Source organism: Schistocerca gregaria, chromosome 3 (genome assembly GCF_023897955.1).
Source record: "Schistocerca gregaria isolate iqSchGreg1 chromosome 3, iqSchGreg1.2, whole genome shotgun sequence".
NCBI classification, from domain to species: domain Eukaryota; kingdom Metazoa; phylum Arthropoda; class Insecta; order Orthoptera; family Acrididae; genus Schistocerca; species Schistocerca gregaria.
Window position 1 is genome coordinate 80746110 of NC_064922.1, and position 26980 is coordinate 80773089.

Consider the following 26980-nt stretch of genomic DNA (forward strand, 5'->3'; position numbering starts at 1 on the left):
ATAAATAACCTTCAATTGGTGGACTCGTGGGGACATGTTTGTGGCTATCGGTCTGGATTTACTCACTACACCAGCCAATCCTCCAGCCGCATCGACCAGATTTACATCTCGCGCTCCATAGCTGTGGGGACAAGAGCTGCCGAAGTTTGGCCCACAGCTTTTTCTGACCACGAGGCCTACATCTGCGCTATTACCCTCGGCCGCCAGAAGGTATGGCACAGCCGTGGTCCCTGGAAGTTGAACGTCGCCCACCTAGCTTCTCAGGAATGCCGCCGCCTTATAGAGAACACGTGGGACTTGTAGCCGCCGGCGTGGCACCTACCGGTCTACACTGTCGTGATGGTTACTCAGCGCCAAACAAGCCCTCCGGAAGACCTTGATAGGCTACGGCCGAGATGTTGCAGCATGGAAGAGGCATACCATGGACTTTTACTACAGCATCTTAATGGAATGTACAACACTTCCGTACTCACCTGCACGACAGGTGACGGTGAACCGTGCCAAGGCACAGATCATCAGATTAACACGTTGTCACCTAGAGGGTGCGATCGTCAGAGCGCGCACTCAACACAGAGTGGCCCAGGAGGAACCGTCTATGTACCACGTCATTGCAGAACGACGGCGCCGACGCAGGACACTGATCCAAGCTATCACGACGGAAGACGGACGACACCTTGATACCCAGCGCGACATAGGAAACGCCCTTCATGCTCACTACACTAGGCTGTACTCGGAAAATCGACATCACCCAGAGGTGATCGCCGAAGTCTCTCAACTCACTTATGGCTCGATCTCTCCGACAGCGGCGGCGGATTTGACTGCAGATGTAACGGAAGAGGAAATCATTAAGCAATACAGGCGGAGGCTGCTCATAAGTCCCCGGGACCTGATGGCCTTCCTCTGGAATTTTACCGGACGTATCAACAATTGCTGGCACCAGCATGGACTGATATTTGCCGCGATCTTATTCTCCCACGACGCAGATACCTGGGGCCTTCCTAGAAGGACTGATTGTGCCCATACACAATCCACGAGGCGGATCCAGTATCAGTGACTATCGGCCCTTGACCTTACCCAACAGTGACTTGAAGATTTTCATCCGGCTTCTGGCGGCACGCCTAAAGCGATCAGTATGATGTGTTGTGTCGCAGGACCAGGCATCGTTAGGTGGTGACCATAATATTCGCACTGCATTGTGCCGATATAGAGATATGATCGCGCTAACCAAAGCTCGCCAACTGCCAGGAGTTTTGGCCTCACCCGACTTTAGCCAGGCCTTTGACAGAGTCGACCACACATTTTTGATGGAGGTACTACGACACATGGGGTATCCGGACGTCATAATTATTGTACTGATGCGTCTCCTACGCGGCGCGACGTCCAAGGTGTTATATAATGGCCGTCTTACGTCGCCGATACAGATCCAGCGATCGGTGCGACAAGGCTGCCCTCTTTCGGCGGTATTGCACGCCCTCGTCTTGGAACCACTCCTCTGCGGCCTCCGACATCGCCTGACTGGGATGTCCCTTGGTGGACACACTTTTTGCTGCACTGCCTATGCGGATGATCTGGTACTCCTTCTTCGCAGTAATGACGATGTTCGTGCAGCACTGGCGTGGGTGGCGACCTACGGCGCGGCATCGGGGAGCCATCTCAATCTCCATAAATCACACGCTCTGTCTATAGGCAGAGGCCTACCCGACGAGAGCGTCGCACCGCTACGAATTAGTGACACAATCCACTGTCTTGGCATTGATTTCACATCTGACATGAAGCGTTCAACAGCCCTTAACTACAGGCGTTTATTGAATCAGATGAGAGCAGGAATAAGTGACCACCGTCCGAGACATCTAGACCTCCTGCAACGGACACGATATGCTAACGTCTATTTGGCGTCAAGCATCCCCCATTTTGCACAGATACTCCCCATACCACCTACCCTGGTTCACCGCATGTTGGCGGTTTTGGGATCCTTTGTTAATACGGGCATGTTATTTAAGATTCGTTACGAGTCCCTAACCCTCCCTAGGAGCAGAGGGGGTTTAGGCCTTTTTCATGTTCAGAACAGAGCGAAGGCCCTGTTCGTCAGCTGTCACCTGCAACTGTGGCGACGAAGTCCGACGTGCCTCACAAGTCTCTTACTGGAAGCCTTACGACCAATCTCACTCGCACCCCCTGTGATGATATCGGACATCCCAGCACCTTTCTTCTACATTAGCCAATTCTTCCTTGAATTAAGCTACATCCTCACTGCACTACTACCCACACGCTTGATGATGACGAGGGCGATATATGCTGCCATGCAAATGAACATGACGCCGAATGTGATTGAAAGCAAACACTCCAATACAAAGTGGCGCGCTGTGTGGCAGGCAGTGAATGCCACCACCCTTGATACTGACGTGCAATCTGCATGGTACGTAACTGTTAATGGGAAACAGTTGTGCCAGTCCCGCCTACATCACATCCATCTCGCCGATTCACCCTTGTGTGCCACATGCCAAGTGATTGACACGGATGAACATCGTTTCGAATGCGGGTTGGCAAAGGACGTTTGGTATTTGGTGCGTCAGATATTGGCTTTTCTCACACGCACGACTCCCGACAGGATAACTACCCGATCACTTCTTTTCCCCGATAAGATTTATTTCCCAAGAGCAAAAACGAACTCTGTGACGTGGGTCAGCGGCCACGCTGTTCACTACCTCTTCGCTAATGGCGAAAAGAACAACATTGTGCAATCGTCAACAACCCTAAACATATGCAATATTTTTCTAATTTCATTTGGAGCGCATTCCATAATCCGCCTCGCAGCTGGATTATCGATGACATGAGAAGATAACCATAGCACCTCTTCCCAGTTCCTATTTTTCATGAGACTGAACGAACAACTGAAACAACACAGCAACGAGAAGACAGTCATCGAAACTTCGCAGCGGGCTACAGTATGGAGCATCCTTTGTCGTAACGGGATGACTTCCTATTATTCTGTTTATGTAGCCGAAGAGGAACGGCCTTCCTTTTATCCATTTGTATAAAAATAAAATAAAATAAAAATAAAAAAGCAGAAAAACAAACCTTCCAAAAAAAAGTGATCAGCGTGATAGAATGTCAATCCTAAGGACCCGGGTTCGATTCCCGGCTGGGTCGGAAATGTTCTCCGTTCAGGGACTGGGTGTTCTGTTGTCCTAATCATCATTTCAACCCCATCGACGCCGAAGTGGCATCAAATCGAAAGACTTGCACCAGGCGAACCGTTTACCCGACGGGAGGCCCTCGTCACACGACGTTATTATTACCTAATTTCTATGTTTTGTTTTAATTAATCACAAACCGAATCAAATCTGCGGAACACGTCTTCTTTATAGAGTTGTTTTCATTCCTGTCGCAATATAGATGCATTAGTCCGTGTAACTTATGTATCTTGTCTCAAATGAAATCAAATTTCACGATTCGAGAATTCATCTATAAATATTCTCGGAATTTTGTAAACGCTTCAGAAACACTGAAAATAAAAGTCTGTTGTAGAAATATAAGTAATTTCATCGGTAACATTTATACTGTAAATCAGACAAAACTATTCCTTTCTTCAAACATTTCCAAAGAATTAATCTAATTACACTAATGACTGTATAATAACAGTTGAGTACACTGATTCAATTGGGACAGTTACGTGTGTCTCTAGACTCGTGACGGCGATCCCGGAGTATGGGGGCGAGAATGTGTGCGCTTGCTTCCCTGTGTGTCACGTGTTTCTCGCGCGCCGCACGGTCGCTGCCTCCCTGCTAGGATGGGAAGCGCGTTCTACGGCATACAAAAGCGAGTGATCGTTAGAAAATTTGCAAATTTTCATAATCTGATATAATTTGTGGTTCATTCAACTGAGAACAGTTTTGTGAGAAATGGCAGTTCCGCTGCAAGGTAACCTGTCGGTCATTTAGCCCGAGCCAGTATTATTTCGTTGAGGCGGTATTGTTCTAGATTGTACAAGTATCGGGAAGAGCTTCTCGTTGCTGGTGTGGACTTGCTGAGACTCGCTAACGCGATAACGGACATTGTCGGTTCACACGGAACTAGAGTGTTTCGTACTGCGAGACTGTTTCGACTTTCGTAGTTTTGAGGTCCTACTCCATGACCTGTCACGTTTGAGAGTCCGAAGATTTTACAGGAACGAAATGCAAGGGGAAGTGGAGGCTGCGTCAGGTACGCTAGGAGTCTGTTTGATTGTTATGGGGCTCAAAACAGTCAAGTTCAAATTTTTAAAATAAAAAATTTATAGCTTAGGGTCTGTGTTTTGCAATACAGGTGTGCGTGAACGCTCCTACTGCACGAGAGGAGGGACGTGTTGAAACTTTAAGCTTCACTCTTCTGGTCTGGTTTGTTTCGCTTGTTAAGCCCGCGGCTTAATAATGATTTGCCCTGCACTGCGGCTCCAGTGGTATTCCTCTTTTTATTGGCGGGCATAAATTTCGTATGTGCCACAGTACTCTACGGGGCAGAACTGTGCGTTTTGCTTGTCACGCCTCCTCTCTTGTTGATTAGGGGGACCTAGACGTAGTGGCCAGTGGTTTTCACTAGTATTTTGAAATTCCGTAGCTCAAAAACTTTAGTAGACATTCAAATGAAACTTTTCTCAAATAATTAGTATATTGTGATCTCTATGTAAAAAAAAAAGGGGGGGGGGAAACTGTGGAATTCGTGGTGGAGTGAATACTGATTTTTACCGTAAGTACAGACTTACGTGCAATTTTTAGTTTAGGTACACTGTTCTACCACACTGTTCAAAACAAAAGGTCAAGCCAATTTCAGTCTTGCTGTTTCGCATATTTTTAAAAAAATGTCTTTTACAGGTCAGTTTTTTCTCTTGATAACTGAAGAACATATGAAGGGTCCAGTTTACAATAATTAATTATTAGTTATTCGGAGCTTGCACAGGATAAAGTAGCATGGAAAGCTGCATCAAACCAGTCTCTAAAGGGAAGACCACAGCAGAAACAGTGTGAATTGTTCACATAATCCCTCGATATAGGGTATCTGCTCAAAAAGGTCACATTTGTTGAGATCTTGCGAATGTGTGGGCAGTGACAAAAAATTTGGCACCTAGAGGATTTAAACGTCAAAGAATTCATGACAGACTTAACTGTGTGAGCTCTTGCCCCATCTGACTAGAACCATATTCGGATGGATCAGGAATCCTCTTATTTTACTTTTGAAGGAAATTTGATGGAGAGATGGTGACTGTCTGCGTATATGGCCGGATCAGACACGTCGTCCTAAGTTCACGCCACACTGCCACTCTTAAAAGGGACGTCGATATGGGGGTCTCAGGATGTGAGTGTCAAGACAAAAAGACAAACAGTGGTGAGATTTGCAGCATGATAATCAAATTGTTAGTCATCACTTTATGCACTCATTCTGAAAATGTTACAGTCTTCAGTAATCTTGAGACATCATTCACTGAACGGAGGACACGCTCTAACGGCTGAAGTCTTCGCCTTACGCTGCGATCACAGGAATGCGATATCATAAATTCCTGGCTATGACTATCACTCAGCAAGTATTTTCTGCTGTTCTGACTGACGATGGGCCACCTGCTGACTGTCGGTTTAGCGCAGGACCGGTTTTTCTTAAGTTTTGCACCAACAGCAATAGTGCAACACGTCCTTAACCAAAGTTGAAGATTCTTGTGAAATTGATGCAGAAGATCAACGTCCCGTGAACATTGACGTCATTAGAGATAGACCACAAGACGGATTGTGGTGAGGTCGGGGACCGAAATCGGCCGCGCCCTTGCAGAGGAACCATCCCAACATTCAGCAAAAACACAAATGTGGATGGCCGGATGAGAGTTTTGAACCCTCGTCCTTCCAGTTGCGAGTGCAGTTTGGTGAACTCATTTAAAGATAATTTTCTCCTATTATGTGTGTACAAAGACAAAGCAGAAGGCGAAATATACGCAGATTTACCAAAGTCTTTATTAGCAAGTTCTGCCATATGATAGGTACGAAAGGCAATAATGCCTCTGTCAACGAAACTTTCGAGTCCACCAACATTGGGTACTCCTGTGCTCGGTGAAGTTGCAGTACAAGAATCATCATCAATAAAAAAAAGTTTTGTTAATAAATGATTCCTGTTTACGAGACCGGAGTTGCATGGCTACTAAAATAGCACTGCCGGGGCAACGACGCGCCGCTATGGGAGTATGTAAATGTTAGGTAACACATTTGCTGTTAATTAAAAACTGAAGAATCTTTTTCCCGCACCCTGCACCTCATCGATTCGCAACTGGAGAGAGAGAGAGCCCACCCACCCACCCGTCCCCGCTCGCCAGCCACATTTGCAAAATGGACAGGCGCAGCAGATTTGCAGAGCCGCGCCACCATTTACACCCTCTATCGCGCCCTCCCTCCCCGCCGTTAAAAACCAATTACCGTAATGGTCGCCAAATGAAGAGCTCTAATTATGTGCACTGTGTGGCCATCCCTCAGCGAACCGCAGTGCTGCCAACCCCGGGACGTCTCACTGCTCCTCGCCGCAGTCGCGTCACGCAGAGCCGACGAACGAGCTCTTCCGTAGTGGGTTTCTGGGTTCTGGCAGCTGTTCAGCTTGCCGTTACTTCCATCTCTATGAAGGTTCCGCAGTACTCTGCCTTCCAATTGTCCAATGAACGGCATTTGTTAAAAGTCCTTCAAGTGAAGCTGCGTGATTTTCCATCAATACCTTGTCGCGAGTGTGGCCAGACAAAGAACAACGGTTAGAATGTGATGTCACTGTGCAAGAGAGTAAATGCTCATAGGGTACGGTGGCAGTTTTGCTGTTACATACAGAAGATTTGCATCCTGTCGTTACAAGTACAACACATGTCATGTGAGAGTGCTTTACGTGTGTCAGTCTGGTTGTGGAGATGCTGGCAGGGTGCCGTTAAGGGTACGCATAGGCGACTGCGATGCGCACACCCAAGTAATTTTACAGGTTGAGATCAGAAATAGTTGGTTTAAAACGAAAGAGTTGGTGTGATTTTGTCATCAGTGTGTGACAGTCATTAAATTAGTCTGTAGAGGAGTTACGAGACAGTTAGTGGTGACAAGACTGCTAGTACTGAACTGTAGGAGTGTGCCCGCCAGCAGGACAATTCCCAAGCGCACTAACCAACGCTACCTCTACTGTGTCGGCAGCGTGGCTAGCTGGCTCGTTGTGTTGCCATTTTACATTTCGACGGTACATCGCTATTTCCTCCTGGTTCATAAGATGTAGCCAAAGAGACTGACTGCCGTCTTTGTTGTTTAGTGCAGCGGTCGGGGAGTCACTCGAAAGCAGTCAGACGGCTTCAGGGCACGGAGTGGTCGCACAGAAGGAGGCAGTGGCTACATTTGATCCTGCCTCGCAGATCGAGAAGAGGCTGCAGGCCTAGGAATTATCCAAGGACGTCAACAAGCACTCTCCAGACAGTCTAAGAACAATAAGTCGCGTGATTTGCCTCGTGCACCGCATGACACTGAGTGTTGAGCGTCTCTAGTCACACCTACGAGGGTTCTTCACCAGATGTACGAAGACCACGCACAAAGAGGAACGTTTCCGGTATATAAGCGGAAGACAGACCTGCGGAGAATCATTCTAGCTTTGACACGTGCTGCAATGGGTAAATCATGCGACATATGACAGAACATATGCGTTTTCTCTTAATGATGATCTCTCTATATGTTTTAAGTACTAAATCGTACTCTCATTTGTCAAAACACATACAACTCACAACCTTCATCTGGGCGTTAAAAATCCATCCTGCGATCATTAGTGACGGCTTGGGGTCTTGTACAGTTGTGACCAGGCTACAGCTGCCACCACAACTACCAAACTGTCCTGCGTCCGCGACATTCTTGCAATTATTTCGGCTCCCATCCTATGCCGAAACGAGTTTATGAGGAGAATCTCCTGGAAATTGAGGGGGGGGTCAGATTAGTCTGGGAAGAGTACCCCCTTCTTTTTGTTCATGGTGTGACACTGCTATTGCTAATTGTGCGTGACACAATGTCACACATTGACCAACATCCGACATGCTGGCCAGGGTGAGACGAGATGTTTGTTTACGCGCGGTGTGTCTGCCTGCCGTGTCCTGCCGTTATGCAGGCCGGTCGCGGTACTGTACGCTTGGAAGACCACACAAGAAACTCTGCTGCAACTTTCCTTGTGCATAACAAAAATGTCATTCTTCTTCCAGTGCTACCCCAGTTGTGGCAGCACAAGCGTGGGATATTAGCACAATTTAACCGTGTCCTCTGTATGTGTATGAATGAATACGTAATTGTCTATAGAAAAGCTCCTACTTGGATTTCCCACCGTTATTTACAAGTCTGCTACAATACTGTGGTGGTGGACACCTCTAAGTCAATCTGATAGTGCTTTTTCTTTCTCTGACCCTTGTTTTCCAGTCATCAGTCTTCTGACTGATTTGATGAGGTACAACACGAATAACTCTCCTCTGCCAATATTTCGGTTGGAGTAGCGATCGCAACCTACACACTCATATATTTGCTGGAAGTATTCCAGTTTCTGTCTTCATGTACAGTTTTACCATGTACAGTGCCCTTCAGTACTGTGGAAGTTATTCCCTGATATTTCTACAGATGTCCTAACATCCTGTCCTTTCTTCTAGGCAGGGATTCCTTTTTTCACCGATTCTGCAGAGAGCCACCACATTCCTCAGTTTATTAGCTCAGGAAATGTACAGTATTCCGCTGAGCATCGCATCTCAGATGCATCGTTTCTCTTCTGCCCAGTTTTCGCACAGACCATATTTTGCTACCACACAGTGCTGAACTGCAGATGTTCTTCGTCAAATTAAGGCGTATATCTGATACTAGAAGACTTTCCTTGGGCAGGAATCCTGTTATTGCCAGTGCTATTCTGCTTTTTATGGCCTTCTTGCTTCGTCCATCTTGGGTTCTTTTGCTGCCTGGGTAACACAATTCCTTAACTTGGTCTATTTCGTGATCGCCAATTCTGATGTAAACTGCCAAATAAAATGCATTTCTTTGACCTCTGAGTCATTTTAATGTTATACACCACCTTACTATTACGATATATATATATATATATATATATATATATATATATATATATATATATATATATATATATATATGAGTACGTATTTGTCTTTGACTTTTAACTGACTTAATACAACTTGGTGCCATTTTTATACTTGCCGTGATTGCCAGAGGGAGAGAGAGAGAGAGAGAGAGAGAGAGAGAGAGAGAGAGAGATAGAGGCATAAAGCAAAATTGAGCTACTCCCACTATCTTGGATGTACTTAAATTTCCCCTTAATTTTTAACGTTTCCTGACAATGGCATCTTTGACTTTTATAGCTTCCCACCATTTTTTTTTTAATTTCCCACCACACACCATCTTTGATCTTTAAATTTTCCTCCAGTTTCTAAATTTCCTAACACTTCATACACACAGCTACTGCCCTGTTTTGAACTTCCCACTAACGTGTTTGAATTTCCTGCCACTCGCCATCTTCGATATTTTTAACTCTGGCAAAATGCGATTGCAGCTTCACAACTGTTGTACTCATTGGTGGCAGAGTCCGGAAAAATGTACCAGACAGCTGGGTCACACTTTGATACTGACGTGACTGAATATGATCTCCATATAGCGTTTTCCTGACAGTGCCTCGTATCGCTGCTGGCACAGTCCAGAAAGTGGAAGGATGCTCGAGGTCTCTTTTAAGTAATGAAACCTTTTTGCTATCACAAACATGTTTACGAAAATAGTAAAACTCGGAGAAGTCACTAAGGGCATCGCTAGTGCACGCGGTCGTTTTTGCGTCGCTCTCTGTCGACACGCGTAGCGAGTGCCGTCTGTCTGTCCGCAGGATGCTGCAGCGGGCGCAGGAGACGGGCTACATCAACATCAACTGCGTGGACCCGCTGGGCCGCAGCGCGCTGCTCATGGCCATCGACAACGAGAACCTGGAGATGGTGGAGCTGCTGATCGAGTACAAGGTGGAGACGAAGGACGCGCTGCTGCACGCCATCTCGGAGGAGTTCGTGGAGGCGGTGGAGGTGCTGCTGGACCACGAGGAGACGCTGCACCGGCCCGGCGAGCCACACGTCAGTAGCCGCAGCCTGAGCGCCCCCCGCCCGCAGCCACCGCGTGTCAGTATGCCGCGTCACCCGGCGCCTGCTGCCCCACACCTCACTCTGTCCGCAGCGCACCTGCCTCCTCTCTGTCTGTAGTGCTCGGCTGCTGCTTCACGCTGCACGGCTGTTCCTGCTCTCCATGACACCGACCACACACACACACACACACACACAGAGAGAATTGCACACCTATATACCGGATGATCAAAAAGTCAGTATATACTTGAAAACTTAATGAACCACGGAATAATGTAGATAAAGAGGTAAAAATTGACACACATACTTGGAATGACCTGGGGTTTTATTAGAACAAAAAAAACAAAGTTCACAACATGTCCGACAGATGGCGCTGGCAACAAAACGTCAGCGACTGAGCATGACAATCGTGTATAAAAGGAGCTGTAATGAGAGAAGCAGATGCGCCAGCAGTCGCAGCATGTTGACGTTACCTGAAAAGGCGCTTTTAGTCAAGCTGTATTATCAGAATGGAGAATGTGCTAGTTCAGCGTTACGATCCTATCGCCATAGGAAGGGGATTCGAACGGGTAAAGGTACGTTGACGAATGCAGCTGTGTCAAGAATGATTTCGAAGTTCGAAACCACGGGTTGTTTAGACGATAGACCCCGTAGTGGCCGACCGAGCACAATGCGTAATGCTGCTGAGACAGTTCAGGAAGAAATGGAGACTGTAGTGGGTTTGTCTATGCACGGGGAAGTCAGCGCTCGTGCAGTCGCACGTCGCACCGGCATTCCATACACTACTGTTTGGTTGGCACTTAGAGGTACCCTCCGATGCTATCCGTACAAAATCCATCGGCATCATGAACTGTTACCTTGCCATTTAGTGAAGCGGAGGGCATTTGCGGTGTCGGCGTTTCAAACGATGGCGGAAGAAGACGATTGGTTGACTAACGCGTTGTGGACCGACGAAGCTCATTTAACGCTGCGAGGGTCTCTCAACGCCCACAACTGCAGAATTTGGGCTACCGAAAATCCTAGAACTGTCGTGGTAACTCCATTGCACGACGAGAAAGTCACGGTATGGGTTGGATTTGCCACATCTACCGTTATCGGGCTTTTTTTCTTCGAGTAAAAGCGTGATTCTAGTTCTGTAACTGCTTCCGTGACGGGTGAGAGGTACGCCGACATGTTACGGAATCGCATCATCCCCAACCCGGCTGATAAACGCCTGCTGCAACGTACAATGTTTATGCAGGATGGCGCTCCACCCCATACTGCTAGACGCGTGAAAGATCTACGCGTGTCGTTTGGTGATGATCGTGTGCTCAGCCGCCACTTTCGTCATGCTTGGCCCCTCAGGTCCCCAGACTTTGGTCCGTGCGATTATTGGCTTTGGGGTTACCTGAAGTCGCAAGTGTATCGTGATCGACCGACATCTCCAGAAATGCTGAAAAACAACATCCGATGCCAATGCCTCGCCATCACTGCGGACATGCTTTACAGTGCAAGTGTATCGTGATCGACCGACATCTCCAGAAATGCTGAAAAACAACATCCGATGCCAATGCCTCGCCATCACTGCGGACATGCTTTACAGTGCTTCCCACAACGTTATTCCTCGACTACAGCTATTGTGAGGAATGGTGGTGGACATAGTGAGCATTCCAGGTGAGGAGCAGCATTTTTGTTATGCTAATTATTGCTATTCTGATAAGATGAGCCCGCATCTCGTGGTCGTGCGGTAGCGTTCTCGCTTCCCACGCCCGGGTTCCCGGGTTCGTTTCCCGGCGGGGTCAGGGATTTTCTCTGCCTCGTGATGGCTGGGTGTTGTGTGACGTCCTTAGGTTAGTTAGGCGTTTGAACCATTGATAAGATGAAGCGCCATCTGTCGGACATTTTTTGAACTTTTGTATTTTCTAATAAAACCCCATGTCATTCCAAGCATGTGTGTCAATTTGTACCTCTGTATCTACATTATTCCTTGATTTATTCAGTTTTCAAATTTATACTGCCTTTTTATCACCCGGTATTTTCACACATTTCTCTTTGCAGGCTTCTGTATCTGCTACTCAAGTACTCAGTAATTTTAAGGACACACAGAAAGATGTGGGAGAAGCACTGAAAACGTAGGTTACCTGTCAGTGTGCCATTTTGTTGAATTACCGAAACAGATGCGATAGATCAGGGCAACCTTAATTTTCGTGTGTACTAAATAGGTGTAATCTGCCATTAAATTTTATATCTTCGTGAGCTTGTAAAATAAAGTAATAAGGGGATCTTCAAGGAGTAATTTTTTTTCTCCGCCGACTTCTGTGGAAAGAATGTGGAATTTATTGTGGGCCATCGTGGAATATTACCGCTTCGGCCCCTGTAACTTGGTGTTGTTCCAATAGGTAGCGTCTGTAACGAAGGTAGGTCCCAAGGAGAGAGCTTTGATTCAGTTTCTTTTGGCGGAAAACCAGAGCATTGCAGATATACACAGACGCTTGCAGAATGTCAATGGAAATCTGACACTGAACAAAAAAATCTGTCATTAACGTGACGAGGTCGCGCAAACCCGTCCCATCTCTCGCGTGCTGGTCGGGCGCAAGCAGCTCTGACTCGTGCAATGTTATAACGTGGGGACACTCTCATTCGAGATGATAGATGACCCATAGTCGGACACTTCGCTCCTCAGCTGGACGTCTCTGTTTGTAGTGCAGACTCACTTAGCGTAATGTATTGTATTACATTATATGGAACTGGGCACATAGAAACGACGGAGAGGTTTCGTCCCCGCCGTAGCCTCAGTGGCACACAGTCTCACAACAGGCTACAACAGCCCACTCACCCCTCTGCCGCCCCACACCAAACCCATCGTTATTGTACCAGTGTAACCCAAAATGTTTGCCCGGTAGAGTAATGACGGTCTACGCGTACGTGGAGAAAGTGTTTGCGCTGCAATCGCTGACGTAGTGTAACTGAGGCGGAATAAGGGGAACCGACCCTCATTCGCCTAGGCAGATGGAAAACCGCCTTAAAAACCATCCGCAGACTGGCCGGCACACCGGATCTCGACACTAATCCGCCGGGCGGAATGGTGGCGGGGACCGGCACGCCTTCCCGCCCGGAGAGCAGTGCATTAGACGCGCGGCTAGCCGGGCAGACTACCAGACTACTAGTAAGGGTACTCGAAGGCGGTGCCCGCTGAGTACCGCGCCGCCAGCAGGAGATCTTAAAGAGCAACGGAGGACCATCTCTGCGGAATTGCTTCCACGCCTGAGGCTGATCGTGATAATTTTTTCTCCAGCAGCATCACAGAAGCTGCAACGCGGGTTCATCACTTCGAGCAGTCCACGGAGGGGGGCCACGGCCCCTCTTCTCCGACGAAGACGCTGGAAACATAACCTCACGTGGCCACGATCTTCGGGCACTCTACAAGGGAAACTCCGATGTTCTCCCTCTCGGTGCAACGATGAGCTCTGAAGTGTGTTCGGCTGCCCTCAGGAAATTGGAGAAGTGGCTTCAGTGTGTTTCGTCGCCACAAAAATACAAACGAACTTCTTCTTCTCCATGACAACGCAAGGTCCCGACAGGAGCTCACAAAACTGCTCTCCCTCACCCAGCTGCAGCCCAAATCTAGGACGTACCACTTCCATCCGTTTGGCGCTATGAAGCATGCACTCCGATGGAAGTAGTGCGTGCATGACGGAGAGCTTGTTGATGCAGAGAAAAAATATTGCCTTACTTATTGAACTCCCCTCGTACATTGAAAAGGTGTATGTTCGCTACACGTACAGCGTTCAGTTTTTCGGCGGAGCAGTGTGTGGTGCATTGTAGTTGATGTTGTCGGTTTCTGTCTCGTTCTTCCTCTGCTACTGGAGTCAGGCAAAATACTCGTACCCTGGACAGGCGACAGGGCCGCCGCCGGCGCGAGGCCACGTCAGTAGCTGGGGAAGTTAGGCCTTTCTTAGCAGCTGCAGACGTCCTGTGTCAGCAACAGCTGTCTCTGTCCTGGCACATGGGAGCGGCCTCATCAAAGACGTACAAGATAATCACAGAAGTCGTCTACTCTGTGTACATTATACGGCAGGTTTGTCTGAGGTATCAGCTTCCCTGTGGCAGTCTAATGTTAGGCAGTACCAACCAGAAATTAGATTTTGTGGAATCCGAGGGCTCACTGATATCAGTTATCTGCGGTTTTTGTCTTCTTTGCAATAACTCAAGAACTGGAGCGAGCCGATATCCTTTCACCTTCATCGTGTAAGCTGTACGTAAACAAAATTCTGTAGGATTGCAAGAAATTAACCCAGAAGGAACGTTCTTCAACAATTGTAGTGACACTACGATCATTTTGTTAGGAGACGACCAGGTGATAATAGTGGATTCAGAAGACAGCTTTTAATGGAATGTAGAAAAATTGAACAAAGTACTAAGTGCGTATAACATGAAAATATCATCCAGCAAATGTAATAAAATGACTATATAAGGAAAATATTTACACAGTGTTGAAACACTGGTTACTGAGGAAATGATACAACAATAGTTTCATTGAAATATTTGACATACAGGAGACAATATTCAGAAACCCAACAAACCCAACTGATGCATCAACAGACACTTTCGGAGACACACGAAAGAAGATTTTAAAATCATAATGCGTGACATACCATAGCGTGTCCGGACTTGGCCTGTCTGCAAATTTCTGTTTCTGTTATGAGGGAATGACTTTCTTCTAGGCCAGAGGAGCTTGGCAGCTGTTCCCCAGGTCGTGCTGAATGGGCAGTGGTCAGGGAATACGAGGCAGCCCGAATGCCACGTGTTTCGCCAGTGTCGTGCCACGCCTACGCCCATTACACGCAGCCTTGGCGGGGTCTCCAGGCCGCCTCCGGCGCTCCTTTACGCAGGTGGTGATCGCTGCCCCAGAAAATACGCTGTCCTAGAGAGTCACATGCGGTGAGACACAGAAAAATGTCTGTGCGATTCAGAGGCAGATACGACAAATGACTTCCCTGGCGACTGTGACACAACTGGACCGCGTGCTTAAAGTAGAATGAAATTCGCAAACCACAGATCTTGTACGACAAGATAACGGTACAGAAGAGTATTTATTTGATTTTCAATCAGTTTAATTGTCTGTTAAATGTACTATGTTAACTTCATTTCCTATAGTTAGTTGTAGGTACTAAGGCAAAACTACTAACATTAAACTACACTCCTGGAAATGGAAAAAAGAACACATTGACACCGGTGTGTCAGACCCACCATACTTGCTCCGGACACTGCGAGAGTGCTGTACAAGCAATGATCACACGCACGGCACAGCAGACACACCAGGAACCGCGGTGTTGGCCGTCGAATGGCGCTAGCTGCGCAGCATTTGTGAACAGCCGCCGTCAGTATCAGCCAGTTTGCCGTGGTATAAGGATCTCCATCGCAGTCTTTAACACTGGTAGCATGCCGCGACAGCGTGGACGTGAACCGTATGTGCAGTTGACGGACTTTGAGCGAGGGCGTATAGTGGGCATGCGGGTGGCCGGGTAGACGTACTGCAGAATTGCTCAACACGTGGGGCGTGAGGTCTCCACAGTACATCGATGTTGTCGCCAGTGGTCGGCGGAAGGTGCACGTGCCCGTCGACCTGGGACCGGACCGCAGCGACCCACGGATGCACGCCAAGACCGTAGGATCCTACTCAGTGCCGTAGGGGACCGCACCGCCACTTCCCAGCAAATTAGGGACACTGTTGCTCCTGGGGTATCGGCGAGGACCATTCGCAACCGTCTCCATGAAGCTGGGCTACGGTCCCGCACACCGTTAGGCCGTCTTCCGCTCACGCCCCAACATCGTGCAGCCCGCCTCCAGTGGTGTCGCGACAGGCGTGAATGGAGGGACGAATGGAGACGTGTCGTCTTCAGCGATGAGAGTCGCTTCTGCCTTGGTGCCAATGATGGTCGTATGCGTGTTTGGCGCCGTGCAGGTGAGCGCCACAATCAGGACTGCATACGACCGAGGCACACAGGGCCAACACCCGGCATCGTGGTGTGGGGAGCGATCTCCTACACTGGCCGTACACCTCTGGTGATCGTCGAGGGGACACTGAATAGTGCACGGTACATCCAAACCGTCATCGAACCCATCGTTCTACCATTCCTAGACCGGCAAGGGAACTTGCTGTTCCAACAGGACAATGCACGTCCGCATGTATCCCGTGCCACCCAACGTGCTCTAAAAGGTGTAAGTCAACTACCCTGGCCAGCAAGATCTCCGGATCTGTCCCCCATTGAGCATGTTTGGGACTGGATGAAGCGTCGTCTCACGCGGTCTGCACGTCCAGCACGAACGCTGGTCCAACTGAGGCGCCAGGTGGAAATGGCAAGGCAAGCCGTTCCACAGAACTACATCCAGCATCTCTACGATCGTCTCCATGGGAGAATAGCAGCCTGCATTGCTGCGAAAAGTGGATATACACTGTACTAGTGCCGACATTGTGCATGCTCTGTTGCCTGTGTCTATGTGCCTGTGGTTCTGTCAGTGTGATCATGTGATGTATCTGACCCCAGGAATGTGTCAATAAAGTTTCCCCTTCCTGGGACAATGAATTCTCGGTGTTCTTATTTCAATTTCCAGGAGTGTACTTTGGGTCTTAGCGCATACGTAGTGGCCAGGACAGTACATCATAAAGTCGTTGCAGAGGCTACAAAGTAAGATATATTTTTACGGATAAACACATAAATAAACCTATCGTGAAATAGAAAATAACTGCCACTTTTGCGAGAATGGTGAAGTTCTCTGTAGACCAATCCGATGTCCTCGGTCAGTGTCCCAGACACGGAAAATACTCTGTAAGAAGACAACCGTTATAAATATTCGTGTGGAGCACCAAGGGTTTCCAAGTAAGAGCTTCAGGTGTATGTTGCCAATCTTGTCCACACCGGGTGAATTATTCCCAGTCAGTTTTCTGATAACAGCTGAGTGTCGTTAACTATGATTTAAAAGGTCACCCGCCGTGATGATCCTGTCGACGAGGTGGAAGGTACAATTTCGAACTCCCTCTGAGCAACACGCAGCGGATCTGGAAAGAGCGTAGTCTGTTGCACAAAGGCTGTGAGAAACGTTTCCACAGTAGTGACAGAGTCATCTGTAAACCTTTGGGAGTCCTGGAGCGGTCGCTTACGAGCGGGGCCAACCCGTAAATTCTTGGTCAACTTCCAGTTATTCCTGGTCTGTACAAGGAATGAGCGCAGCTTCTCTCCTCACGTCTCCGTACGTCATTCCAACAGCCGACGTCGGAGCCGCCTTTCGAGTCTGTGACTGTCGGCGGTAAGCCGGAGTACTCGACCGTTGCCAAAATTTGCGCGACCGATTCTTCTGCAAGCGAAGTTCTTCAAGCAAAGGACACAGTGGATCGTAGGCTCGGTAGTCCTCCACTATACTGAATGAGGGTAGCTGGACAGCCTTAAGAATTTTACATGGGACACAGTCCACAGCGTAATCGATTTGGGCTGGTGTCTGGACTTTCAAAGTAGAAGCAACACCGTTGTTCAAATAACGCTGGAATTCAGGCCATTCCTTTTCCCAGTACGCACGCCAACACTAACATGTCGTTCGTGACAGCTCTGCGAGAACAGGGCGATGATTCGACGATAATTCACCGACAGTCTCGAGCCGAGAGTCCAACCCGACCTCGTGCTCGACGGCAGTATCGAGTAAATCTGGGAGTTGGCGACTCAAGTGTGGAATAGGGTAGGCTCTACGGGACTCCAGATTTCCAAATCCAATTAAAGTTCCAGAAGACGTAGCTCATGGCATTTGGGTTTGGTGATACGGGAGTGCCTGGTGGTGGGGTGTTTGGCTCTTCAGTCGCCACCGATGAATGTCTTCATTTGAGAGACGAGAAGAGCGCGTAAATCGAGATCGATCAGCTGAGCGTTGGGGTGAAGGTCTGTAGCAACAAATGTAGTTCTGTCCGGACAGTAACGGCACTCGCCTGTCGGTCCTGCGATGGTGAAAGATAGACTTCTCGACGAGGAAGGCCTCGACGCAGGTCGACGGTCGTACTAGCAGACGGGCGTACCATCCTCACATATATACGTTCGGTGATAGCGACATCCCACCATAAACAGAAGTTTAAAACTTCCTTAGGTTTCAGATGTGTATCAGATAGCACAAAAATGTCAATCTTTTGGCGGGTGATGAAGTCTTGCAGTGTGAGTTTCTTATTCCGCATACCGTTAGCACCCCGAATACAAATACAGAATTCTGTTGTGCACGCTGTAGTGTTATGAGTCTGAACCATCTGGTTCTGCTAGTGTTGCGGGCAATATAATTATCTCCTGAGGATACTGGGAGTGAAAGCAGTCGAATGGTATGAAGGGGAAGCAGTGGTTGAGAAGGGAGTGAGACAAGACTGTAGCCTATCCGCGATGTTATTAAATCTGTACATCGAGCAAGCAATAACGAAAACCAATGAAAAATTTGAAGCAGGAAATAAAGTTCAGGCAGAAGAAATTAAAACTTTTGAGGCTTGTCGATAACATGGTAATTCTGTCAGAGACAGCAAATGACTTGGTAAAGCAGGTTAAGGGGACATTGTACGTGAAATTCGTTGAAATTTGAAATTTTCTGTTTTCTTCTCCATAACATACTTTGGACTTTCCTGAACATTTTGGTATGTGATACATTAAAATGAGACAATTGTGAGACCTTCAAATAATATTTTAAATGTTGACGTGTGACTGTCAAATTTCACGGATACGCATATACTGCCACAGTTGAGCAGCTTTATCTAGGGAACTACATAGTCTGTGAATTGCTTTGTTTTGTGCCTACTACTACGTCTCAGAAGTTGGCATTACGTATAAACAAATCAGTCCTTTGTTTCTGATACTAGTTTTCGTTGAAAGTACTGTGGTTATCGGCTATTTTTGTAGTAAGCTAACTTCTATTGCTTTTTATATGTAAATAAAATGGCTAAGCGTAAAAGTAACTTGAAGAAACGCAAATTTGCGGGTAACAGATATGTGAGACCTGCATTTTCTTCTGAAGTACTTGAAAACACGTGTGCTAGTAGTGAAGGAAACCACGATAATGTTTCTGAAGTAAGAACGCCCCTAGTGCGTCGAAAAGGAAAGTAATTTTAGAAACGGGTGACAGTGGTATAAGTAATGATATTATGGACAACGTCATTATTGATCTGCAAATTCTTGCACAAGTTCTTTCTGAAACTGTCACTTACTGTCTTTGTTGTGGTGAAGTTACACTTCATGAGGATATTGGAGCGAGAATAGGTGTTGTGTCTAAATTAATTATTAAATGTCAGAAGCGCAAAAACGAAAATTAATTTCATACTTCATCAAAGTGTTCAGGTAATGAATTGTATGAAACTAATGTGAGACTGTTCTATGACCTTAGATGCATTGGTAAAGCTGCAAGGGCCGGTAATGTTCTCTGCACTGTGGTGAATTTCCCAAAACCCTAGGTATAGGAAATATGTAACAGCAATCGGGGACTTTGCAAAAGCTGTGGCTGAAGATTCAGTGGTTGCTGCTACATCAGAAGTGTTGAACAAAATGAGAGTGGCACAAACATCAGCAGTTCTGTGGATGGATCCAGGAAAAAGCGTGGGTTTAGTTCTAAAAATGGTTTTACATCTGCAACAAGTATTGGATTTTGAAGTTCTCAGTAAGTACTGCCGAGGTTGTACAGTGAACCAGAAGAACAGATTACTTCCTAAGCAGCACAAGTGAAAGAATGGAGGTAAAAGCAGCAGTTAACATTTTCCAGCTTTGGCAAAAACAGAGAGGTGTCAGGTATATGAATTACTTAGGTGATGGAGACAGCAAGACTTTCATTTCAGTACAAAACAGTAAGCCCCATGGTGTTCCTATACCAAATCTTGAGTGTGTAGGACATGTCAAGAAAAGGATTGGAACTTGTCTGCGTAACCTAAAACCCAAGCTGGGTAACACAAAACCGTCTGATGGCAAGACAATAAAATGTTCCGGAAGACTAATGGACAAAGTAATTGATGAATTACAGGAATATTATGGGAAGGCGGTTAGAGATGACTGTGACAATTTAGAGAAGATGAAAAGAGCTATGTGGAGCACTTCCTTTCATCGAATATCAACCGATGAAAAGCCACGTCATGTTTTGTGTCCACTTCCACCAAACACTTGGTGTAAATATAGGCAAGCTGAATTTTCTATCACGCTGCATGAAATTACACATAAACATTCTCTTCCTTTGGAGGTAATCAAACCTTTTTACAGAGATTTGGCAAATCCTGAGCTGCTAAAGAAGTGTTTACATTTCAAGACCCAGAACGTGAATGAGTCCTTGAATAATGTTTTGTGCTGCCGTGTGCGCAAAAATAAATTTGTTGGCCTTATGACTCTAAAATTAGCAATTTCTGATGCTGTAATAACTTTTAACGGTGGAAACTGTGAAAGACTGAAGGTTCTGGAGAAGTTAGGTGTAAGATTTGGACAGAACACAGCTAAAGGACTGTGGGAACTGATTGAGGTTCGTCTACGTGGAGCAGAGTTAGCTGCTCAGCAACTGACAAAAGAAGAAAGAAAGCAAAGGAGGAGGCGAGCACTGGCCTGGTGTGACGCTGAAGGAGACACAGGCTGTGGGCCGGGGCAGTTCTAGCGCATCAAAGACGCAGAAATGTAAGTCTGTATAAGACTTTGTAATAAAAAAAGGTTTAAACCTCAATATCTCTGAACTGTATTTTTTGCAGTAGATGGACCGTTATCTAAAAAAAAGTACTGATGGTAGAGACATGAAATTTTCACAACATGCTAAGTGTGAGATTCAAAACATATGGAACTAGAATAATTAAAGTATCCTGTTTTTTATGTTCATTTATTTACAAAATTCTGTCAAAAAATTGAGTGTTTGAAAAAAAAGATAACATGCCCCACAATACAATTTTAGTAATAATTCTAGTTCAGTGTATCTAGAAAGGGACATTCTATAATTATGGAAACTTATAAGTCAGTGTCTTAAAAAGCTTCCAAGATAATGGGTCACAAAATTCGATAATTTAACATTGGCAGCATAGGACATACAATGTCCCCTTAATTGAATGGCCAGAAAAGTAGGACACAATATGAACATCAAGAGAAGCAAATGATAACGGAATTTAGTCAAATTAAATCAGGCGATGCTAAGGGAACAAGATTATGGAACGAGACACTGGAAGTAGTGAATGAGTTTTGTTACGTGGTCAGTAAAGAAACTGATGATGGTAAAAGTAGAAACGATATAAAGTGCAGCTTGCCAGTGAGGACGAAAGAATTTCTGAAGAAGAAAATTTGTTAACATCGAATATACACAGATCATCCAAAACCTTACGGCCACCTACGTAATAGCCTGCATGTCCACCTTCGGCACCAATGACAGCGGCGACCCCTGTAGCATGGAAGCACGGGGGCCTCGGTAGGTCGCAGGGGGTGTTGGCACGTCACCAGCACACACAGGTCACCTAATTCCATTAATTTAGGGGAAGGGGGGCGATGAGCTCTGACGCCACCTTCATTCACATCCCAGATGTTTTCGATAGGGCCCAGATGCGGCGAGTTGAGGCCCAGCACATCAATTGTAATTAGCCACTACGTTTCTCAAACCACACCGTCAAACTCGCGGCCTAGTGGCATGGCTCATTATGTTGTTGAAAAATGCCACTGACTTTGGGAAACACGTTCGTCACGAAGGGGTGTACGTCTTCTACAACCTGTGTACGATACTCCTTGGCTGTCACGAGCTCCACTGGACCCACGGGTGCACACGTGAATGTTACCGAGAGCATAATTGCGCCGTCCTCCAGTACAGGTGTCGAGCAGCCGTTCCAGTAGAAGACGACGGATTCGCGTCCTCCCATCGGCATGACGAAGACGGTTTCGCGAACCGGAAGTCTTCAGACCCTGCGACGTTCTGCCAACGTCCACTGCCGATGGTCACGTGCCCGTTTCAGTCTTAGTTGCCGATGTCGTGGTGTTGACGTTGGCACATGTACTGGTCGTCGGTGGAGCCCATCGTTTGTAATGTTTGGTCCATCGTCTGTTGAGACACACTTGTTGCCTGCCCATCGTTAAAATTTGATTTTAGTTTCGCCACAGTTCGTCGCCTGTCCTATTTTGGACTGCCCAGCCTACGACGTCGGATATGTGTAATGAGGGATGGCCGCCAAAACCCAGGACGTCTCGGTTTCGACACCCGTTGAACATACCAGAGCACTTCTCGGCATTTGCCGAAATGCCCGTGCTGAGCCTCTGGGCCATCAAAATCTGCCCTCGGTCAAACTCCTACAGATAGCACACATTCCCCATTCTACACACGGATAGCACGCTACGTGCACCGTGTGTGTGCCCAACTAGCAGCCGTACCTCCCTAGGTGAAGCTGTTGTCACGTGGCCGGGTTTATATCGATAGTAGATCGGTGCTCATAATGTTTCGGCTGATGAGTGTCAGTTTGTTTCGTTTTCTGAAGCTCTTCGTCTTGAATGTAAGTGAAACGGGGACTATAAACAGTTTAGCCAAGAAGAGAATAGAGACTTTTGAAATGTGGTGCTACAGAAGAATGGTGAAGATGATATGGGTACGTCGTGTAACTAATGGGGAGGTACTGAACAGAACTGGGCAGGAAAGAAATTTGTGGCACAACCCGGGATCGGTTGACAGGACATATTGTGAGACATCAAGAGACCACCTGTTTAGTACTGAAGTGTGGGGAGGAAAAACTGTAGAGGGAACACCAAGAGATGTATACAGTAAGCAGATCCAGGAGGATGTAGGCCGCAATAGTTTCTCGGAGATGAAGAGGCTTGAATCAAACCAGTCTTCAGAGTGAAGACCACAACAACAACGACGATCTTCGACAGCTTGTTGTTTTCCACCTGCTTTTTTCTGACGGTGGCAATGAGTTTGTACAATAAATTACGGCTGCTAAGAAACACAGTTGTAACTTCCGTAAGTGCACCGTGTGCATCTTTTTCTGGCGTCGCTCTCTACCCAGAGCAGTGGGTGTTGCGTTGTGAGTCCCGTAAAGTAGAAGTAAAAGTACACCTCGCAATCCCGCATCCGGACTTAGGTTTTGCCTGATTTCCCTAAATCGCCCGAGGCAAATGCCGGGATGGTTCCTCTGAAAGGGCACGGCCGACTTCCTTCCCCATCCTTCCCTAACCCGATGAGACCGATGACCTCGCTGTTTGGTCTCTTCCCCCAAAACAACCCCACTCCACACCTTGCTCGAATCAGAGACGCCGGCCGTGGCCGGTCTCGAGGCGGGCGTGGAGGAGGGTGAGTGGGTCAGCTGCGTCAGACGCCCTTCCGGTTGCAGCCTCCTGTGGTCTCAGACACGGGTGGGTTCGGCGTCGACAGCGGATACTTTTTAAGCGCCTTCTGAAACTCACTACGGCCTTTCCAGGATGCAGCATGTGGTCCGTGGCAGCCTGGACACGTAGGCGGTTAGCCCTGGTGAAATTTGCACTTCTTACTGGAGTGCAAGTCGCCACACTTCTCGCAACGCGGCGGCAACCAGCAGTAGGTGGGCCTTTGTGTCCAACTTTGTAAACCCTCTGTGCTGCCACCGTGTCCGATCTGGGAGTGGTGCCGTGCGAGCTCCCCACGGTCAACAGTATGTCCATCTCGTGTAATCCTCTCCATTCCTGCACAACTCCTGTAACCTACATCCGCCCCAACCTGCTTGCTGTGCTCAAGTCTTGCTCCACCTCTATAAAACTTTATCACCTACACTTTCTTTCGTTACCGAAATGACACTCCCTCGATGCCCCCGAATGTTCCCTGTCAAACGATCCCTTCTTTTTGTCCAGTCGACCCATAAACTTTTCTTCTTTCTATTTCGATTCCGTCGCATGTGATTAGTAATCCGATCTGTGTACCTAATCTTCAACATCCCACTGTACCACCACATTTAAAAACTATTCTTATCTGAACTGCTAACCCTGCACTTTTGACGTCAGTACACAGATACACGCAAGATAAATACTTCATAGGGAAGATCTTGTAACACTTATATTCGTATTCGGCTTTTACAAACTTCCATTTTTCAGAAATGCTTTTCTTGCTGTTACCAGTCTTCGTTTTACATCATCTCTACTCCTGCCATCATTAGTTATTCTATATATCTATATCCGAATCCCGCTCCAGCTACTGCCGGGTCTGGGTGCTGACGAGTCCTCTCCATTTGGCTCGGTCCTCCCACCACTTTTCTTCCTCCACTTGTTGCCAGGTCACACCTGCCATTTTCTACCGTGTTCTTGGGCGCCCTCTAGATCTTTTCCCATCCATCTTTTGTTCTTCCATAATTTTGAGGAGCCTCTGCCCATGCATCCTCTTAACATGCCCATACCATCTTAATCTATTTCTTTTAATTTCTTCTCTCATACTTTTTTGTTTCAGGTCCTTTCTAATCTCTACATTCTTTACTCTGTCCATTCTTGTTTTTCCCTTAACTGCTCTGAGAAATTTCATTTCCCCTGCTTGCAGTCTGCTCCAGTCCCTTTCTGTCATTGTCCGTGTTTCTCCACCATAGGTGACAATAGGGATGTAATAATTCTTATACATAAGGAGTTTTGCTCTTTCTGGAACTTCATTATTCCAAATCAGGTGTTTTATTGTTTGGTAGCAATTGCCTCCCTTCTGTAACCTCCTATTAATTTCGTTAGTTATTCTTCCATCCCTAGATATTTCACTCCCTAAATAAGTGAAACTTTCTACCACTTTGATGGGTTCTCCATTCAAGGTAGTATTTCCATTGATTCCTTTCTCTCTTCCAAATACCATTACTTCACTCTTATCTGTATTTATTTTTAATCCATACCTTTTCATTATTTCCTTCCACGCATCAAGCTGTAACTGTACATCTACCTCTCTATCACCCCATATTACCAAATCATCTGCAAAAATCATCTTTTTGTCTTGTTCATTTACTATATCTTTAGCTGCCTTTTCATTCTTTCCATCACAACATTAAAAAGCGCAGGACATAGAATACTTCCTTGCTTAAGTCCTTGTCTTATTTCGAAGTATTCAGAGTTCCCCAATGATGTTCTAATTCTACAATTGTGGCCACTGTACCTTGTCTTTATAACTATGTATCCATCTTCTATATCTATATTCTCCAGTTCTTCCCAGAGTCTTTATTTGTCAACTGAGTCAAATGCCTTTTCTATGTCTACAAAAACCATTATCATCCTTTTGTTACACTCCCAACTTTTTTTCCATCAGTTGACGGATAGAAAATATCAGGTCAATCGTGCGTCTTCCTTTCCCAAACCCATGCTGTTCTTCACTCAGCTCCTTTTCTATCTTTTCACTTATTCGATTTAGTAAAACTCTTTCAAAAAACTTGGCTGTATGACTCATTAGTTATTATCCCGCCTAAATAACATAGGTCTCGTTGGCTAATTCGAGGGGCTGTTACCTAGTTTCCTCAGCATCGCCTGACTCGATTCGGCTACGTTCCGTTACGCTTGTACTTTTTGTTCATATTCATCTCACAACCTCTTGTCAAGAAGGTGTCTACTTCATTCGACTCTGCGACTCTGTGCCAAGGACTTTGCGTCTCTGTCAGAATTATAAGGTCCTCGGCAACCCTCGGAATCTTCATTTTCTCTTTCTGAATCGCGTTCCGTTATGTAATTTCTCACAGCTTCGCTTATGTGTACGCTGTTTAACGCCGTGGTGGCTGTACAGGGAAGCTGTTGTGCGCTGCCTCCGTGTCTGGAGTCCCTCCTTAGGTGTGCGCCCAGTGCAGAGGCAGATGGCGCTGGCGGCGCCGAGGTGTGGCGGTCCCCCCTCCCCCCGCCCCACACCGGCAAACAGAAGAGAACGTGCTCGGCGGAGAATCCCTTTGTTCGCCCTTGTGCGTGCACCAGTGGCGTTGCGAGGCGACGTCCGCGAGGCGTAGTGCGCTGTTTTTTCCTTTCTCCCGTCAAATGGCGCGCCACACACTTTGCTCGATAATCGGACTCAATTTGATAAGTACGACTTTAGAGGCTTTGTAAGTATCAAGTCTAGCTGAAAGCAGAAAACATCTTCATCTGATGAAATCAATTGTCATGAGAAACATTTTACTTTAGAGCTTGTCATAAGTGAACTACCTAACCCGTCACCAACAAAACTGCTGCCGATAAAATTTTACACGTGCGAGTCTATCGTGACTGCAATAGGTAATCTGAAATCAAATGCGAGAGCAGTTTAGGTAAGCATATGGAAAGACATTCATTAGTAAATCGTGGATAGGGCTGTTGTAGTTCTCAGTAATTGTTTATTTGATCTCCTATTACAGTAATTCCGGACAGAGGCCTCGAGAATATCGCTTCACAAACAGGAATAACGTTATGTAAGTAGCTTCAGTGGTAACATCAGTTTCCGAAGGATTGATACAGAATTGTGTACTAATAGTTTTTTTACGATAATATACCATATGAGAATTTTGCTGATTTTATTCCTCCTGAAAACAAGCTGTTAAGAACACGTCGCTGTTTTGTAAACAGATCTCATCTGTCAAAGAGTGGTAAGGAACCATACACCTTACATCTGTTAATGGAATTGATTATGGCAAATTAATCTGTTCTTGTTCCAACTTTCGTCAAGAGTAATTGCTATGAAATACTCTACGAATTCGTATTCACCTCTATCCACAATTATTAATACACTATCTGTGAATGCTAGCAACACATCTAAAAAAATTAGATGTATTTCGCTGAGGAATCCCGACCATTAATCGGTATCATTTTTTGTGTGTTTATCGTACAGCCCACCGACAGAGACTGGCAGGTTCCACAGTGCGTAGAAGCGGGTGGGTATTTTACGTCATTCGGTCGCAGTTCGTTGCTTGTCTCACAATGATATATTTCAATA

The 26980-nt window shown here is 46.5% G+C and overlaps 1 protein-coding gene across 1 annotated transcript in view; it reads left to right on the top strand.

Moving 5' to 3' along the window:
• LOC126354208 (transient receptor potential-gamma protein) overlaps window positions 1-26980 on the top strand; it is an 847751-nt gene that overhangs the window by 77691 nt on the left and 743080 nt on the right. The window contains exons 2-4 of the mRNA XM_050003666.1: window positions 9877-10159; window positions 12158-12231; window positions 13997-14177. Of these exons, the coding sequence (XP_049859623.1) occupies window positions 9877-10159; window positions 12158-12231; window positions 13997-14177 (538 nt within the window). The remainder of the gene's footprint in view (window positions 1-9876; window positions 10160-12157; window positions 12232-13996; window positions 14178-26980) is intronic.